At 36.4% G+C, this 20,222-nt stretch overlaps 2 protein-coding genes across 2 annotated transcripts in view; both read left to right on the top strand.

Annotated features, from left to right (window-relative positions):
• LOC107220233 overlaps positions 1-20,222 on the top strand; it is a 33,911-nt gene extending 13,689 nt beyond the window's left edge. The window contains exons 4-12 of the mRNA XM_015658738.2: positions 8,702-8,822; positions 9,491-9,656; positions 15,999-16,192; positions 16,313-16,482; positions 16,565-16,747; positions 16,830-16,908; positions 17,000-17,178; positions 18,898-19,086; positions 19,871-20,222. Of these exons, the coding sequence (XP_015514224.2) occupies positions 8,702-8,822; positions 9,491-9,656; positions 15,999-16,192; positions 16,313-16,482; positions 16,565-16,747; positions 16,830-16,908; positions 17,000-17,178; positions 18,898-19,086; positions 19,871-19,937 (1,348 nt within the window). The 3' untranslated portion in view covers positions 19,938-20,222. The remainder of the gene's footprint in view (positions 1-8,701; positions 8,823-9,490; positions 9,657-15,998; positions 16,193-16,312; positions 16,483-16,564; positions 16,748-16,829; positions 16,909-16,999; positions 17,179-18,897; positions 19,087-19,870) is intronic.
• On the top strand, positions 14,580-15,417 carry LOC107220234 (probable small nuclear ribonucleoprotein E). Its single transcript, XM_015658743.2, has one exon. It carries the CDS (start codon positions 14,711-14,713, stop codon positions 14,993-14,995), a length of 285 nt encoding a protein of 94 aa, XP_015514229.1. The 5' UTR covers positions 14,580-14,710; the 3' UTR covers positions 14,996-15,417.

Raw genomic sequence — 20,222 nt, 5'->3', positions numbered from 1 at the left:
CAAATATTTGAATAAAAGAGTGACAAAAAATGAGTTTGCCTCAGATCGTTATAAGGTATGATAAAGAAATTATTTTTTGATTTTCCTTTTGCAGTAGAAATTTCAATTTCACTTATCAGTACTTTCAAACGCAACCCTATTCAATGTTTAATTATACCGATGAACTTGAATCTTCCGTCATGTGGAAGAATATTATATTTTCACGCTAAAAACGAACCTCATATATCGCAGTGAAAAGTAATGTGATAAAAATTATTCAAGCGAAATTGAAACGGGTAAGGAAATGTCCCTTAAGTGTGATTATTATCGTCAAATATTCGGTCATTGCCAAAAATTCTCTAGTATGTGAAGCAAAAATAAAATCAGTTTTTACACAATTAACGTACGTAAACAAGCACAAGTTTCATTGGAATGATTTGAAAAACGAAGCGAATTAAGTAATAAATAACTCTAATTGAATAAACAATTTTCCGGATACATCCGTTGAATGTAATAATAAAAAATAGGTACATGTATGTACTGAGAAAAATTTTTATTTCCGGTTACCGGTCACTCCTCGACTATTTTCATTTTTTAATACAATCGAAAAATATAGTTCTAGGTAGAAAATGAAAATTTAGTTTTCTAGCTGTTACCAAAAAGTCTAGCATCCGTTACTATTCTTACTCATTACGATCACTGTTACTATATTTTCTTGCAACTGTTGCGAAAATTTAACGCTTGTGAAACGATAAATTGACGTTAAAGCCTTATTCAACTAAAAGAGTAGAGTCAACCTCAGAAACTGATTTTGCGTTGCAATTACCAAAAAAGTATCGACAATAGCTAAAAATGGTAAAGCGTACCTCATTTTTTCGTAATTCCAACAATATTCGAACAGTTTTTTTAACGATACCTGTTTTATTTATTTCTTGCAGTTACTATCCCAAATGAAATTTTTCTCAGTGCGTATTTTCCAGCAGAATTGGGCAGCAGAAATTACTTTCGTCATTTCATTACCCGTAAATTACAATTACTGTGAATAACTGTAATATTTAGTAACTAATTACAATTGCGGGAAATAATTATAAATTTTGATTTACCAATTACAGTTAGTATAAACAATTGTAATTTTATGATTATCAACTACAATTACTCGAAATAATTGTAATTTTTTTGTTGTCAATTAAAATTACTTGAAAAAATTGTAATTTTTTTGCTACTAATTACAATTACTTGGAACAATTGTAATTTTTCTGTTATCCATTACAATTAATGGAAATGATTATGTTTTTTTTTCAAATTTCAATTGTTTTTCATAATTTATTTAAACAAATTACCTTTGGAAACGTAATGTCGAATTCTCAACATAATTTCAAATTCCGAAAACATCGGGAACTTCATGGAGCTTACATATTCACATTGACTGGTCGAGCAAATTATTTAAACAAATTAATTTTTCAAAATAATGTGAAATCCTTGATCAGCTACCCAAAAAACTTTGGTAACCATAGCCCATTCACATATTGACTGTAAAAGACTCGTTCCGATCACACCATTTGAATACTCCAAAAACGGAGTAAATTTATTTGTCTATTTGTTATTATTTCACAGGAATAACGTTAGAGAAAAAAATTCAATTGGACCACATCGTGTGGTTTACAATTACTCAAAAGAATTTTAATAATGTCTGATTTAATTACAATCACTGAGGATAATTGAAATGATTTCTGATTAAATTCCAATCACTGAAAGTAATTTTGATAAACTTTGATTAAATTCAAATTACTCAATGTAATTTTAATGAAATCCAATTCAATTACAATTACTGGAAATAATTTCGATGAACTCTGAGTCAAATACAATTATCAAAAGTAATTTCACTGAACTCCGATTCAATTATTATTACTGAAAATAATTTTAATGAAATTCAATGTCATTAAAAATTATCCTTAGTGATTTGTAATTGTTAATTTTTTATTACAATTTTGCCCAACACTGTTTTCCAGTAATACGAGTAACGACATTGTCGCGGTTTTGAAACTTGATCGAGTCATTTGAGCGGAGATCGGAAGAGTTTGTTTCGACGGATATGCACGTATGTACGGAACGATCGCGTCGCCGCAGACAGGTTGAAATGCGGTCACCGCTGGATATGCGCTACCCCTTCAATTTCACCCTTTAACCCGCGCCGATGAGTAATTTTCTACCTCTCCAAATGCGGTTTCCACATCAACGCTGCAAATTTTCCCGATCAAACTGCGCGCTGTAGATTTCAATCTACACTCGTGGATATAAAGTTTATTATGTACCGTACCTATGTGTACGCGAAAAATATGCTTATACCAAAATTGAAATTGCAACTTTTACATATAACGCAAAACATGTTGCGAAATCGCAACGAATTCAATTTCCCCACGATTCTCGCTTCTAGCCACCGATTTTGCGGAATAATAAAAAATAAACATCGCTGTTTCAATTAGAGATCATATTTTTGCGGGAAATGATAATTCACGTTTCACGAACATTGTGATATATATTTTATGATATAGTTATTTCGCAACTATTCTCGACAGAATGATAATTTTATATAAATAAAACCTTGAACTTTCATTTACGAATCTTATGCATCAGAGCTTTTTTGCGGAATGTTCAAATCTCTACAAAAATATCTTTTATCTATTGTTGTCCTTATATTCGTCAACGACTTGCGAAATTTCAAAGAGCAAAAAGAGTTTTTCCCACGTCATTTCTGATTTTGTTTAAAAAATTTTCTGCAATTGTCCCAACTCTGAAACAGTACCTCAAGTTTTTTCAGATTTTTAATTCAACTGCTCAATTGTTTATGAATATTTGAAGTGATTTTAAAAGGCGCGTATTTAAAATTAATCTCAACATTTATAAATAATTAAGCAGCTGTGTATAAATATATACATGTAACCTAGAAAACCACAACCGGAATAGTTAAACGGTGAAAAAAATTACCAAACTCTGAAACAAAAGAATATATTATACTTAGTGAAAATGTGAACATTAAAGTAAATTATACTGGAAGTAGAATTTTCAGGAATCTTGCATTTTCAATAAATGAAATATAATTCGCGGATGACGATTCGTGCGAAAGAACATAAATTCGATGCTTTTCTCGCTTTGGAAATAAAAAATTTTCTCGCTTGAACGGATTTGAGATTTGAAAATTTCATACAATACGCAAAAATTACATTCTCTTCTATAAATCTACCAACATCAATCACATATTTCACGTAATTTTAAATAAACAACGAGACACGAAAAGGATGGTAAAATCGAGTCAATGAAGAACTATAAATATGGTTGCCAGAAAAATTAGAAAAATCTCCACAAGTGCAAAACGAGAAGTAAGCCTTCGGCAAATCTCACGTGATAAAATTAATAACTAAATATGTAAATTATTTCCAGCCAATGTGTCAAAACTATAGGACAAGTTAAACGTAAACGAGAAATGTTCCCCTCTGAGCAAAACATCATTTAGGTGTTATCTCGTTCACGCACGAATAACTCTTAACAAAGTTATACCTGAATTCGATTCGGTCTTTTACAATGGAAACTAGCTCAACATGGTGACAAAAAACTGCGATAGATATAAGCTATATTATACGGAATCCAACTCTAACAATTTCGATTTGATCCACGAACTTATTCATGTTATCGTAAATAATTTTTTATTCTTTTGTTATGCGGTTGAAAAAAAATTTGCAATAACAATTTTAAACAACGATAATTTTTATACCACAGAAATTTTCCCATCATCTTATTATATGAAATCAGAATCATGAAATTTTCCGTTATTTATAGAAAATCGTACGTGCTTTGTAAAGATGAATCAGTTAACGATTTACGCGTATATAATTTTTTTGATTCTTTGAATTTGTGTCTGTAGAATCTTTTTTTTCTCTTATAAATTACGATTCATTTTTTTTATCATGTATTTAGATGCGTTCATTTTCTTGAAAATATATTTTACTATAAGTTTTTACTCATTTCCTGTGATAATTTTTTTCCTCATGTACTTGGATCTTATTCTTAACCAATCGCAATAACCGAATTAAAAAATTCAATTTTCCGTACAGATTTTCATTAAAATTATTGTTCCGCAATTATCCGTCACGGTTTGATTTACAATTTTTGATACATTTCGGTTCAAACTTGGAGAAATTTATGTAGCTCAAAACCAGCTTTAAAAAAAATGATGAAAGTAATTTACTGCGTAAACGACGCTGTAAAAATGTCTAATTGAAATCCGATACGGTTGTCGATAAGGTGTCAAAGATTGATTGAGTTGTCACGAAATTTACGAAACCTAATTTTCATTGTTTTAATCCTGTGGATAACAAAAGTTGTACAACAGGTATTTTAAGGAATCTAGTTTAAATCACTTGTTGATGCAATTCTTAACAATATTAATTTTGAAAGATGAGCATAAAGATATATTGAACAAGAAAAAAAAATAAATCTTTGGACGAGCAAGTTTCAGTGTTAAAATACAGACATCAAGAAAAATTTGTTGCGACAGTTAGAACCTTGCAAATTCGAGTAAATCGAAAAAACTGCCTGCAGGCTAATATATAGTTTAATTAAAAATCATTGTTGTACTGCAATGAGAAATAATTCTTACTGTCTCCTTAATATCCTGGTCCGAGTTATTATTATTTATTACTATTTTTCACCGTCAAAGTGTGAAAGATGGGAGAAAAACCGGTCTGCAAAAATGTGTCAAAGGGTGCTAGAACTCCCGGGATGACTGAGGTTCCGATTGAGGGGTAAAAAGGTGAGGGGGTGAGAGGGGTCGGCGTGCTTGCATGCGCGTGTACGCTTACACAGGTAGCGAAAGGTAAATGGAAAAGCACAAGACGAGCTTTGAGCCCCAGCATGGTCTCTGCATCGGGTTCTCTGTGCTGCAAAGCAATGCAGCAAAGCCACGTCGAGACGCGATACGCGATCGTGTATGTATGTATATGTATATATACATATATATAGGTGAAGGTACGTGTGCATTGAGGGCATGTAATATACGTGTAATAATTACGTCTGCAGTATACATCCATGTCACCCGTTTATTTTGCAAAGAACGCTTTTAACCTGGAAAACTGGCGATATGTGAAATCGCAAAAGTCCCTGACTTCGGACTTAAACCTACGTAGGAACAAAAGAGGAGAAGCAAAAAAATTCGAATCTCCTAATGGTGAGAAGCAGAGGAACAAGAAAAAAAAAATAATATAATAATAAACAATTCCACTTGACCAAAAAGAAATTCGGTAAACTTTCTTAGCGTAGTTTTATTGTATCACACGTGGATCACCGTTCGAATGTTGTAATTGATCGTTGAGTGTTTGATTGAAGAATAAAAAAAAATGTTGATTGGTTGCAAAAAAATTTTACCAACAAACTTTATATCAACGTAAAGAATGATGAATAGTTTTCTGAAAAATCGATTTTTACTAATTTATCGAAAATAATTTTTTTTTTACGGAGCTTCCACGAGCATTCGTTAATTTTACCTATAAATAATTCAAATCCGGTTAAAATTGAACAAGACTGATAGACTCAAACGTGACTTGTTATTGTTTGATGGTATTCGGGTGACATTAAATTTTCACAAATAAATTATCCTATCACGTGTCTATGTTATTCAAACAAAAAAAAAACCGACTCTCCTCCGCGCGATCTCAGAAAGGTTTATCATCCAAGCCCTCGAGGCTGTATAAAAAAAAAAAGTGCAACTTGCGGGCGAATTCGCGCACCACTTTTGCGCCTCCGAAGGACCGGATATTGCCTCCTCTGGACTGACAAACATAGGAACGTGCCCAACAAACTCCACGGACTCTCTATGCGATGTACATTATAGTATATATACTCGTATCTATATATATATATATATATATATATATATGTATGTATGTATATACACATTATACGGGAGTTTATTGGCAGCGTTATTGGCTTCTGACCGAATCGATGAGTCTAGCTGCACGTCGATCCATGGCGATTCCATTTGTATTTGCTATTCGCCGAATAAATTTTTACCCGTTGGATTTGTTTCCACGTAAATTCTTGCCTACGGTCTGCCACTTCGATACTGGAAACATTTTTTTCTACAATTCTTTTGGGTACATATTTACATGTACGTACAAGATACAATTTACTTGGGTTTACGAAACAGATGTTTGTGCACGGGGTTTTTCACACAGCTTTGCTGAAGACGTCGCTATAATGTTTGAAAAAAAAACTCATGTAGATTAGTTTCAACAAGTGTAAGTTGATGTTGAAGTTTCACAAGTTTTGAGGGGTTCGTTTTTGAGTAAATTCGTTTGAAAAGTCATTATGTATTTTGAAACGATGACTACGTCAATGTTTCGGGGATTAACCTGCAGTGAAATTGTTGACGCAATATTTTTCATTGTTTGCCCTTCAAAAAAAAGGCTTTCAACGGTTGAAATTTTAAACACGTTTTTTCGAGCTGTAATCGATGAAATGACACGAAATTTGTTCGAATTTTCAAGAATTTTTTTCTCGTCGTCAAAGAGTGAAGGAGAAAAAAAATACTTTGTCAGCCGAAAGCCAATACGATGTAGTTGATGAGCTTATTTTTTTATTTTTATATCGGACCACCGGTACTTGCGATGTTATGAACATCGATCAACTGCGCACGAAAATCATCGACAAGTGTAAATAGACAAATCTTTAAGGAATAATATTTTCTTCCGATAAAAAGTTTTAAACAAACTCCTCAACGTTTACAAAGTTGGTATCAAAAAATTATTAACCTTGCATCGGTAGTTTTTGTCAAATTAATTCCTAAAAATCAACCTGTTTCGATGTTCGTCACAGTATAAGCTGGATATCCGTTAAGTTTCCAAAACTTTTGTCAAATTTTTGCAGTGATTTTATGATACTCATAGGGCCCAAACGAGAGGTGAGGGGGGGATCCAAAATGGCTGAAAATAGCGTCACGTAACATTTGAATGGCCCCTTATGTGTATTTGCTGTTTTGATGTGTTTTGAGAATTCGATCACCAGCTTTTAGTTATCGATTTTCTCGACTCAAAAATATCAACACCCGGTTTCGTTGAATTTTTATATAAACTAACTGAATAACACAAGATCAAACATTTGTACTTCTTTGTCAGTGAGTGATGAGTTACGATGATTTATTTACGCATCGACGATGCTGTTTTTATTAATTTCAGTATGATATCTGGTTGAAAAGAAAGAAAAAAGGTATAATAGTATTCCCTCCGAATAGGGCCCAGTCTCATTCACGTCAATGCGGTTTTGTTTTTCAGGTGACAGTTTTTTTTTTTCACCGATTCTAAACTTATTGAGAGTGTTCCCATTGGGAGGGGCTCTATTGAGATGGGCCCTATTGGGAAGGGTCCTATGGAGAGGGTGTCTATTAAAAGGGGCCCTATTAAGAGGGAATACTGTAACACACCTGCCCGAGAGTACAAATATATTGCTGAAAATTTGGCACAAATCTGTGGTTTTCGCATACGCTACGCACCGTATTCCTCTTCAAAAACAGAAAGAATAAAACAAAAAAATACGTATTCAAATATTCTCTGGGAAGTAAGCCGCTGCTGTCATGCCGGGGTGACAAGGGCAGAGAGAGAGAGAGAGAGAGAGGGAGAGAGAGAGAGAGAGCGACTATTCTGACGAAGTCAATTACGCTCTTTTGTAACGAGAATAAGTCACGTGTAATACGCCTCATAGACGCAGAGGTGTGTACGGTATGCGAGTGCAAGGGCGGCGCACACCCCCTTGCATCATATTGCAAGCCCTGCCGAAGTGGTGCGTCGCGTCGGCATGACTCGACTTTGGTTTGAAGACAGACAGGGCTGCGAGCAGCGTGCAGCTGGGATCGTTAGAAAAGGGCGTCTAAGAACGTTGCATCCCTGCCTTTTGCGCTGGGTAAACATATATCTGACTCGAGTGCGATGCGAAATTTTAACAACGAAACCTCACGTCCAAAGACGTGTGATTTTACGGCCCTAACTTTGATAGCGGACAAAGATTTAGGAACTATTGATTTTTTTAGAGTGCTACTCGAATGAGGATTAGTTTTCTGATTTTCAGGCAGCAGGGACTGGTAATAATTGTAAGACGGAATTGTTGCGGCTGAACTTTATATTGAAAAAATACTTTTCTAATTTGATGCTGTTTTCTTTCTTACATTGTTAGAGTCACTGAAAAAACAGTTTGCGGAAGCGTGGCAACTATACGAACAAAAAGAACTGGACAGAAAAGTTACTAGCTATAAAGGAAAGCGGCTAGATTCTGGCACTAAATTTGAAAAATTGGTGTATACGCCGATAAAACCGGACCAAATTTTCCATTGGTTTCGATAAAGAGCAATTTCAGATTGAGCAGGTTAATCGCCTACGTTTGCAATTAAGAAGTTGGCATTTTTCAGTCCAATTCTACTAAAATTATTCACTGAAAATTGGTAACAAATTTCGCGGAACAAATCGGAAAGAGTATCATCGGAAAAGCGTTCAAGAATGTTGCGAAAATATGCATACAGTATTCAAGCATTTTTATCATAAATCAAACGTCCAAACTGGCTTATAAGAAAATTATAATACACGGCGGAAACATTTTTTTCAGTAACCTTTTCTGCACAAGATAAATAGGGTTTTGCAGAGAACAACGTCGTGTATGCAATATTCGTTTGTGTTTGTTACAGGTGCAAAAGTTTCACGGCATCGAAAAGGATGGGATCTCCTGGGAATCCAACACCCGTAAGAATGCCTCATGCACACCCGGAAACTTTCCGACAGTTTATCAATTACATATACACTGGAAAGGTGAGTGCCTCATATCATATATTTCGGCAAAGATCAAAAACATTCCGACTTTTGCCCAATATTAAAATCTTGACGGAAATATGGGAAGCGATAAAAAAATATCCACATGGTAAAGAAGAATATACAGTGCAATCAGTACTCAAAAATCTGTGCATTATCAACTGTTATCTGATTATAGTTTATGTTCATAACAATTCAACATAAACTGTGTTCACAGCTGACACTGGTAATTTGCCCTTGAAATTCGTTCGAAAGTTCGATATATATTCTATAATTCTGATACTCGTTACAAAAATATTAATAAAGATATTTCGTTCTCAGGTGTATTTGTTTTTAACTAAGCACTGTTGAGTGTTAGTTTTGACCTAATCTTGAAACTTGATGAGGCAGTATTTCTATGCATCAACAAATTTAATACTTTCATCATCGCAACGGTGCATCCAATTTTCCAACTTAAAAAACGGTTTTGTTCGTTAGAAATTATCTACGTGACCATTCTCTCAAAAACTTCAGATAACTTATAATATCGAAGTCCAAGGCATCTAAAAACTCAACTATGTAACACGCTCTATTTCCAACGACGCATCCAATTTATAAATTTGAAAAAGAGTTTTGACCGTCGAGAAATTGTTCAGATGGCCTTATTTTTTCTCAATTTTTTCCGATAGATAATGCTACAGGACAGTGGAATATTCGAGATGCTAGGTTTGGCCCAGGAACTGGGCGTCGAAGAATTGTGGCGGAGTTGCGAGGATCATGTTTCGTCAACCCTGAGTCCCGGAAACGCTTGCACCTTGCTGACGGCAGCCCTCGAGGCTCAGGATAACATGCCAGGTGATATTATTGAAATAATTACATTATGAGCGCTGTGAGATACGACTATTCTTAAATATCCTCAGGTGCTCGAGAAATTTGATTTTTCTGTCTCACATGAGCGGTGAGATACGACTATTCTCAAATTTTTCAATACGTGCGGAAAATTTGATTTCTCTTTCTTGCATGAGCGGCGATATACGACTATTCTTAAATTTTCTAAAGTGCACGGGAAATTTGATTTCTGTTTCTCGCATGAGCGGTGACATACGACTATTCTTGAATTTTCCAAAGTGCGCGGGAAATTTGATTTCTTTTAGCAGCTCGGGTGTATATTTTAACCCTCGTTTCATCGAATGAAAGCATTTTCTTTGTATACTTCGTTTTCCTTTCTCGTCCTTCTTTTAGCATCGGCACAGCGACGATGAGTTATGAGGCGGTATTGTGGTCTTTTGGCAAAGTGTCACAACCGGCGGAGACGGACAAAGGCGCGATGGGGAAGGGACAGGTTTCAGATTCACCGTTTCCGCTCCTGCGGGGTGACACGTTGAGCTTTCGTAAATTTTCCCCTTTAACAAAGGGACGCATCACGCGGCTTTCCCCATTTGTTACTCCGCGAATCGCGCTGTGTGTACGCGGCGTTTGAGGGGGCTAAAGGGCTCCCCGAATCTCACCGTTTTAGCGAGCTCAACCGCCCAAATAACGTTTCGCCTTTCGCCTTTCGCCGCTCGCTTCGTAAGCTTCGAAAGACAAAGCGGAACTCGCCCCCCCCCCCTTCCGGAGATAAAAAGGAAAACGAAAATAGAACGGGGAAAAAACAAACGCCGCTAATGGCTTTCCGTAACCTGTAACCTAATTTCACGGGGTTCCGGATTCTAAAAAAGCATTTATCGCTTAGATGATATTCTGGGCAAAAATATTGCGCAGATAATTATATTAATTCACAGTTCGGCATTATTCATAATTGATATGCATCGATGCAGGAACTTAATCAAAAAACTTTTAACCAGTGAACAAATTGACACCTCTTTTAGTTGGAGTCGAATACATTTCCAACTCTGTAGCCTTGGACATACAGAAAAGTCTACCCATTTTTTGGAAATATTAGTTTTAACGTGCTGTTTGGGGATGGTTTCAAGTTCTTATGAGAATTAGAACCCTTGTAGTTATCATACTCTTTTAACGGTTCATACAAATGATTGGCAAGGACGAATTTCAGCTTGATAAGAAAGTTTGAATATTTTCAAATTGGTCTGAGAAAATAAATTACATTAACAACAGTTTTCTGTTAGTTTCTAGACAGTCAAAATTTTGGTTGGACAACATCAGCAACGTGGTTATGAAAATTGAGATGTTCTCATTAAAATTTGAAAAAAATAATCAGTCCTTCGAATCTCGGTAAAATACAAGTTCAATATTCCTCAAACTTCTCGTCAAAAGTTAACATATTCTTATGTTTTTGGGAGAAAATTTTCACCTTTGAGTGTTATGGCGATCCCGATGCGTGAAATTAATTTAGCATTTCATGGGAGTGAAAATCGAGTACAGAAAATATTTGGAATATATACTCTGTGAAAAGATGATACGTACATTTGCACAAATTCAACGGAAGTGTAGCTGCATAAATTTCGTGCAGATACTTTGATCTCGTATACGGTATTGTATTAGCCATAATGGAGTCAAATCTTAATGAGATTATCCGCGTCTGACAAGCCCGCGCATTCGTGAGTTATACCCTCCAATTCGATTATTCAACGGTCAATTGACCTGCCTGCCTATTGCTACGCGTTCTATAATAATGAACCACAACAGAAACGTCCCCTACGGTAATTACCATGCGATTGTGTCGGGAACATGAAAGTTGGATGGAACTCAATGTATGGGGAGGGGTTCGATTCACTTTCAAAAATACAGATTTAGTCAGTATGCAATTATATTTTTATACAGTTTCATCTATACTCGTCAAAATATGTTTCGTGATTTATGTATACTGAAGATAAAACAAAGGATCAAATTCTCTTTGTGAATTGAATTTCCGAGTGTTAAAATAGGTAATACGACAAATTTTTAGTTAAGAGTCATCATAATTCTTCCAATTTTTTGTTCTTCTGATCCCCACACCGTTTCAAAATTGTAAAATGTCATTAATGGATAAACGATCAAAGTGCTTGACTCATGTGCTACAGGCTATAATCCTGTATAGAAGGGGATGATGAGCGTGGCTTAATCCTTGCAGGGGCTTCTTTGTCTTTTCGGCATATTGAAGGCTGACTGTAAGCCACCCCGATGAGAAAAAAAAGAAAAAAAAATTGATAAACGAGTAGAGAAATTAGGTACGCGTGATGCCGGGGTGAGAATTAAAAGCCACCCTTCGAACTAATACATCGCTTACATCTCGTCGGGCATAACGCGTTGTACTCGAAATCGGTTATCCGCGTATTTTCATTTATGAATATGCAGTCGAAAAGAGATTTTCGAAATACAAGAAACAAAAATGAACAGCCTTCACAAAGCCAATATCACTATCAATACGCGTGTTTCAACGAGGGTTGGTTGTAAAGCTTTTGTATTTCACAGGTATTCATTTTGAACTGAGTCGAACCGGATCGAAATAGAAAATTCCACGAATATCCAGAAATCCTTTCACCGGGTAGTTCGAAACAGCAACGCTGAATTTAATTAACACTGGACATAAATTTGCCACAGCGTGGAAATTTTCTTACCCCCGTGTAATTCGATATATGTATAATATGTATCTACACTACAGTAGAATCTCGATGATCCGAACTAATTGGAATCGAGCCTAGTTCGGATAATCAAAAGTTCGGATAACCGAAATGAATTTTTTATCTTAAAGTATAATAATATATACTACACAAATTTAAATCGACGAACAGTCCGTATTAAACATCCAAATACATATTCAACCTCTTTCAAACACGGAACGATTATTTTAGTACTTTGGTTTTACATAGTCGTTTATTGTCAATTGACGAACGGCTGCTTCACATTTTTAGCGAGAAATAATGTATGTTTCGCACTAAAAATGTATTTTTTGGGCCAGAGCTCAGATAAATCAAGTCATGGTTCGGATCATTGCAAGTTCGTATAACCGAGGTTCTACTGTTGTAGGGATATGGAAGTTGGTTGAAAAATTGACTATGTAATGCAGTTCAAAAAGAAGTAATGGAGAGAGAAAAAATGACCAGGTACCCCTTTTTCCGCGTGCCAGGGATTCGGAGAGAAAAAGAGTGAGTGAGTGAGTGAGAGAAAGAAGGGAAGATCGAGGGCGACGGCTAAAAAGGTGACATTCTTGAGTCCCCATCAATCTTCATTATTTTAATCTCGATGTATGGGCAAGAAGTGGTATCTGCACTATATATTATATATACGTGTACATGTATTACGGCTTCGCCGATACGGTTGGACGCGAAGGAAAGAGAAGGATAGAGCAAGGGGGAGAGATTTCATCCGGCATCGTTAGGCGTGAGTGAAATGTCGTTCCATGTCACTACCGTTAAACCTTAATCCTTTACGTGCCAGAAATTCGTAAAGCTCTTCTGTATAATTTCAGGCGATATGCGCATGCCGTAGTTGTAGGTATATAAGGCATTCTTGTATGAGTAAATATATATAATACATGTCCGGAGGTTAAAAGGTCTTTGTTTTCCGAGTGTCACAGGTCACGTAATGCTACGTTTAGCAGTAGGTATTGTTGCGCAGTATTCGTGGAGTTGCCTCTGATTCCACCAGCGTGAATCAAAGTTGAATGTTCAGCAGAAAGGTCGCGTATTACACTGTGGATGGAATACGCGTTGTGATTTATTGTATTCGCCACGTTGTTCAAATCGTTGTGGATAACGAATGGCAAAGCGATGTCATTGAGAAATTGAACATTTTTTATGTAGAAAAAAGTTACTTTTCTTCATATTTTCAGTAACGTGATTTATTTTGACATTTCGTTTAACTGTTTTTAAGTCGTTGCAAAAATGATCAGCTTCACATTTAACCGTTATTTTACGACAGAGTCAAAATAATTGTGTTGCAAAAAATTTGTGCGAAGAAATCTGAAAACTGGAACACATTTCTCTGTTCAATAAATAATTTTCACGAATCGCAGTTTTACAATTTTGACAAATATTTACTTGCACGAAAAAGTATTTACTTTTTGGACTAAGAATCCATGAAATTAAACTTACGTCATTTGCCAAATATTAACAATACGTATTTCGAAAATTTGCTTAGTCATGTGGACATTGAATTTTCAGATTTCCCATAAATTTGCAGCATAATATGGATATCTAATTAACATTTTTTTCACGAAATTCATGTACAATCACAATTTTTGGCTAGCTATCAAAAAGAAATACACAAATCTACAATGAAATTAAGAAAATTATTATATTTTTACAAAATGCTCATTTCTTGCTCATTTTCACCATATAAAAGTAACGTAATCGGTTACAACCATTCAAAAACGACTCATTGAAACGTTTTACATGCAACCATGTATTTTTTATTAAGTATAAATTGTTATTTGTCAGTTGATATCAATAAATTTCCATTAATAGATCGCTTGAATGAAGAAATTTTTATTAATAAAAAATTTCGTGAAATCTATTCAAATTTTAGCGCGTCGCGGTCATAAAATATAAAAGCATATGGCCGCTTTCCTTTTACGTCAATTTTCTGACACAACACAACACCAATTCATTTTATTGGCGTATTCCGTTAGATTCGACCAATGAAATCCCTTGACGTCGAGTTGTGTCAGAAAATCGACGTAAGATAACATTCCAAACTCGGCGACGATGCAACGATCCTTTATATCAACCGTAGTGTTGCTGCGCTAGTTCGACATGCTTCCACCAAACGGTGCGGCGTCACTTGCCGACGGGATTAAATAGCTTAAATTGAAAAAGTGCCGCCAGGCTCATCGCGGCGGCCATATTCGTTATTCAGATCCCAGCATACAACGCGTCGTGGTTTACGCGGTATCAACGTATCGGCCGAATTTGTTTAAAACTGAAGCTTACGCTTAAAAAAGTGACGGGCAATCTCAAAGACTCGCAAAAATGTCGTACAAAGGACCGCCAAAGGTGCAGAAGGTTATGGTGCAGCCGATAAACCTGATATTTCGATATCTGCAGAATCGCTCCCGAGTACAAGTCTGGCTCTTTGAAAACATCAACCTGAGGATCGAGGGTCACATTGTCGGTTTTGACGAGTACATGAATCTCGTCCTTGACGATGCCGAGGAGTATCACGTCAAAACGAAGAACAGAAAACAGCTGGGTAGGATAATGCTGAAGGGGGACAACATCACCCTTATTCAGAATACGAACCCCGGTGCGAACTAGAACGGGAAGAGAGAGCGGCAACATAACCTATCCTAACCTAAAAAATTAGAAACCGGCGCGCGCGGCGCGCATCGTTGGAAGTTCGGAGACAAGAACGACGGGAAAGAAGAGCGGCGAAGAGCGAAATTTGCTCAGGGTCGAAACCGTCGACGAACAAAGAACGCGACCACTTGTAATTTAAATAGTTTTAAAGCTTAGGATTAGGGCACAGTGTTTAATTGAATTTGTATTATTTCATTCCGATTCAGAACGAGTCGACTCATCTAGCATATTAACTTACTATGTACTCATCGAAATAATCAAATTGTAATATGCATATTTGCAAAAGTTTCAAATCAAGTATATAATATCTCTCTTTCTCGCTGTGATCAAATTCTCATCGCCTCGACTCGTTGTGTTCAATAAAAACAGTACAAATTTCACGTTGCGTGTGTTTATTCCTAGACTTATTTTATACCTGTTTTTTATCTACCTATTCTTTTACCTGAATCACTGATCGATTATTGTTTAAGGATTTAACAACACTGTACAAAAATCCAACTCCGTCGACTCGAGTCGCCTCTTAGTTAAAGAGGATATTCGAATTCTATGTCTTGTTCCATGCTTACCCGCACTTTGCTATGTACTCTAAGTCGCAATCGATCGAGCTTATTTGCACAGTTTAAAGTTACCTAAGTTGCTTGAAATCTTGAAATGTTACGTACGAAATTTCCATATTGGCAGCCAAATGAGTTTTCTATCAAAGATAGTCAATCAGAACTTTGTGTAGGTCCTTTTCTAGATACTCATGTGTCAGCAAAAAATAGAGGATTCAGGAGACGAAAGCATTCTAACAAATTGTAAATAATTGCTGACTGACAGAAAAATATTCATATCGAACTTCGAAATCCTAGGTTTCAAACAAAAGTGAGCAAAGACAGCATTTTTGTTCACTTAATTAACATGTATCTATGGAGTTGCGAGAAGTGGGCCAAAAAATAATTACTCTTGATGTTAAACGTAGGTGGAAAAAGTGCCTGCTCGACGTTTATAGACCGCTGTTATGCTTTTATCGGTGAGAATGCGGTCGAAACGGTAAAAACGACGTCGTTTTGTACCCTGCCAAAAGATGCATTGATCAAGCTGATTGCATCCGATTACCTTGCACTCGAAGAAGAGGATGTTTGGAGGGCAGTTCTAAGCTGGGCAAAGTACCAGGTTCGAGCTTCAGTATTATCGATAGTTCTTCCACATCCAATTTGTGGAATGTTCCAAAAAGCTGAATCTGCTATGATTAACTCGTGTTGAAAAAACAGATTACAAAATTTTACATTTCAGGCAGGAGTTACTCAGCCTACTCAGCACTGGACCGAGGAAGAAAGAGTTCGAGTTTGCCAGCACTTGTCTGGCGTTATCAATTACGTTCGCCTTCTCCTGATCGACAGTCAAGTATTCGCAGAGGAAGTTGAACCGACCGGAGCTGTGCCGATGGAATTATCTTTAGAGAGGTGTGTTCAGTACGCTGAGAAATGAAAACTATCAGAATCGTGCTCGCTGACTTGACTGAATATTGCCCTGTTTTATTTGAAGGTACAGATATGCCGCCCTACCGAACAAGTATGCAGAAATATGCTCGGACAAGAGACTCCAGCCGAGAGTCAGTCTCATCCTGTTTCCAGGATCCCAAATACTGTCGCGAGACAAAATTGCCTTCCAGCGACTCTTGAATCAGTGGTACGGCATTCACAAACAGACGTGGAGACTCATTTATAGGTGAGTTTTTTCAGCAATCCGCTGAGGAGTTTTTGCAGCACAACTCATGACTGTGTTACATTGAGTTTTCTAATTTTTTCAGAGCTTCGAATCACGGTTACTCAGCAGCATCCTTTCATCGACACTGCGACGGCATCTTTCCCACATATGTTCTAGTTATGGTAAGATTTATTGATTTTAAACCAAATAAAACCAACGAGAACCCCGAATATGGTTTTAGTAAAACAACGCTTCTTGACTTTCCAATTTCAGGGAGGACGTGGTGAAATATGTGGAGGATTTAGCGATGTTCCTTGGGGAAAGATTACTACGAAGGGGTATTACGTCTCATCGGAAAAAGCCTTCCTCTTCACACTGACCAACAACCAAGATGTCCCACCCACGAAATACGACATCGTCAAAAAACCATTTGCAATTTGCTACCATCCAGAGTAAGAGGCAATTTCTCGAACTATCTGACTTGACTATGCCTAATGCTGTTGGCTTTCAATTTTCTTTCAACACTAAATTTTAGTCAATGTCACATACACAGAATTTGCCAATTTGATGTTAATTTTTCTTTAACAGTTATTAGATCTGTTCATTATGAAATAATCTTCATTATTTTACCAAGGCATTGAATTATTCTACTGAAACGCACCAAATCGAATGCTAATTCATAAAACGCTTATAGTGCCACCGTAATTATATCGACTCATCGATTCATTGAACGAAAAAACGAGATTTTTTCCCTGACCACTTTTGACGTTTTCGCCCTTTTACTCACTTGAAGTTCGTATTGAAAGCATCAAAACTGAATTTTTTCAGATTTTCCTGACCAAGCATTTTCTTACCACAGCTCGTCGAAAAATGAACTTCTGACAATTTCTCATTTTCCTATGCAAAAGTTTCGCATCGTTGTATGAAATTTCTAAAAACAATTTTACGTGCCCCGTTAAAGTATAGTTTTGATGAACAATCTTCTAAAATATTCTGTAACAAAATGGTGCCTTAATCGAATTGGCTGAAATTTTTACACAGCGTTTCTTTTTCAATAACAAAGATTGTCTATAAGTTTCGTGGTAGTGGGAAAAGTAGTTCAGAAGTTGCAAGTAATAGTTTACATGGAACCGTGAAATTTCTCATGCATACGTACTATAATAATGGCGGTACGAATGGTAAAAGTTATACACTCGGTATTCCGATAGGTAACACATCGTTGAATTCTTACCTTGGATGAATACGTTTAAAAAATATTGTCCGGCAATACGGAACTCACACATCATGTCACGAATCGTAATAAATGATAGAAAAAGTCGACTGAGGTTATAAACAACACCCGTAACAATTGAAGATCGCGCTCGAGCGCGCAGCAGTACAACGCGCAGGGTAAACAAATGCTTGCCGCGCCGCGAAGTTTGAACCGAACTCTCGCCATTGTGTGAATATTTGTTGATATATATTCTGAACCACTGCACTGTCCACTATGAAATTTTCAGACAACATTTCGCAGTGAAGACGGCACGCTGTGTATAAATTGTAGCCCATTCGATTAGGGCACTTTACAGTTACGAACACTTCGTGCGTATTTTCTATCAATACTAGACTGAAACGCGTTATAAAAAATCCTAAAAATACTCTCGAGAAGTTCAAAAGAAAACCTAAAATTTTCACATGTCGTCCAGGTTTTATAGGCATGAAAAATCAAAACATTGTTTAAATCAATTCATTGGATCAGTTGCGAAGAAATCATGTGTCGAAAAAATCTGAAAAAATTCAAAGTCCATGCTTTCAATATGTACTTTTACTGTGTGAAAGGGCAATCAGATTAAAATGAGTCAGGGATACCGAGCGTTCGATTTGACGTGGAATATCCCGTATGCATACCTATTCAGTACCTTCAAAAATTCAAAAACATTGCATATCTGTCGATTAGTATGCCAAAAACGAAACAATCGATAAAGTACAAATCCGAAATTCTTTCTTGTTTCGATAAGTCAAATTCCTATCTTTTCCTCAGGCGTGAGTACATCTGACATACTTATCAACTCTCGATACGTGTTCTATTAACGTGTAAATTGTCGCGCCGAAAAACTATTCACATCGAATGGTAACCAAGCAATAAATATTCCAGCGACTCACCAACGGCTGCTGCTTCCTTTTCTTTTCAGAATCGGTCCGATATTTGGCGCAGGTGCCGATCTCCTGATAGCCAGCAACTGCAACGTCAACACCGAAAGTTACAGCAATTTGCCTCACAGCTACGACGGCGAGCATGCATCTAGCAGCATCTTGATGGGGGATTACCACTTCACAGTCCTAGACTATGAAGTATTCACTCTGAATCATACTGGTGTTAAGTAATCTGTTCGATATTAAGGCACTGGTTTTTTAAAAATCTCATCGACAGTGCACCTGATGTAAACAACGAACAAACACTGCCCACTCTTGCATTCACTGCACACTATTTTAATATCTTTAGCTGATTAGTTCGTCCGCCAAAACTCGACGAGAAATAGTACAAACGTTTTCCTATTCTTTCACGTTTGAAATCAGGTTTGATTATTTTCACATTCAGACATACATTGAGTGATGAATATGTATTTTTATTTAAAATAAAAATGAAATATGTTAAATATTAATTTTATGATCGAAAAATTTGTACGGAATATCATTGAATTTAAGATTTATGCGAAATGGTATACGTCCGTGTTTGTGAAACTGGTTTTGCCAGTAGTTATACGTTATATTTTTGTAATACGTTTTTGTATGATATCCATTAGTGTAGATCAAACCCTGTCAAATCCGGCTCGCCTTTGCTATTGGATTGAAATTATCGTAGAATGAATTACCAAAGTCGCGACAAATTTCTCACCACCGAAAATGCCATGGCATCTAACACTTCAGTGCCGAGATTTTAACGGCTTATCTCCACTCTAAATCATTCCAAATAATTTCGGCGAAAGCAAGGAACCTCTATCGCACAAAAGTTCGTGATTTATGGCGAATATCGACGCTGTGAGAGTGTCGAACGTTGATATTAGGAACGCTTCGCATTTCACCGTCTAAATTAGAAATAGCGATCCGCACAGCCTTCGCTGTTCTTCTCAAGATATACTTTCTTAGCGTTATCGCAAAACCTAGGCCAGCTCTAATTTTCGCACGGAGTTCCGATCGCCGACGCAGCTCGAAAGCGACTGGCTGCAGATAGCTGATCACGATGTAAACAATCAACGACACTCGGTACTCGTTCGATGTTCTGCGATCCATTTACAACCTTCAGAGACACTGAAATTCAGCTTTTGTTTTGGTCGCGTTATGTTCCATCGCTGTAGTTAGGTTAGGTATCATATTTTAAGTTTAGCAATATGTGATTTTATTCGTATTACGTATGTAGATTGTAGTATGTTACGTTATATTGTAAATATTGTGACATGTGACTGGTACAAAAAAAAAAATAAATAAATAAACGAAAACAATAAAACAACACCCTGAA

This window comes from Neodiprion lecontei, chromosome 3 (genome assembly GCF_021901455.1).
Source record: "Neodiprion lecontei isolate iyNeoLeco1 chromosome 3, iyNeoLeco1.1, whole genome shotgun sequence".
Taxonomy (NCBI): Eukaryota; Metazoa; Arthropoda; class Insecta; order Hymenoptera; family Diprionidae; genus Neodiprion; species Neodiprion lecontei.
The sequence above is the reverse complement of the archived record's forward strand: the minus strand, read 5'-3'. Positions and strand labels throughout refer to the sequence as shown.

Excerpts from the sequence above, each read along its gene's own strand:
- LOC107220234 (XM_015658743.2), top strand. The coding sequence starts at position 14,711 with ATGTCGTACAAAGGACCGCCAAAGGTGCAGAAGGTTATGGTGCAGCCG.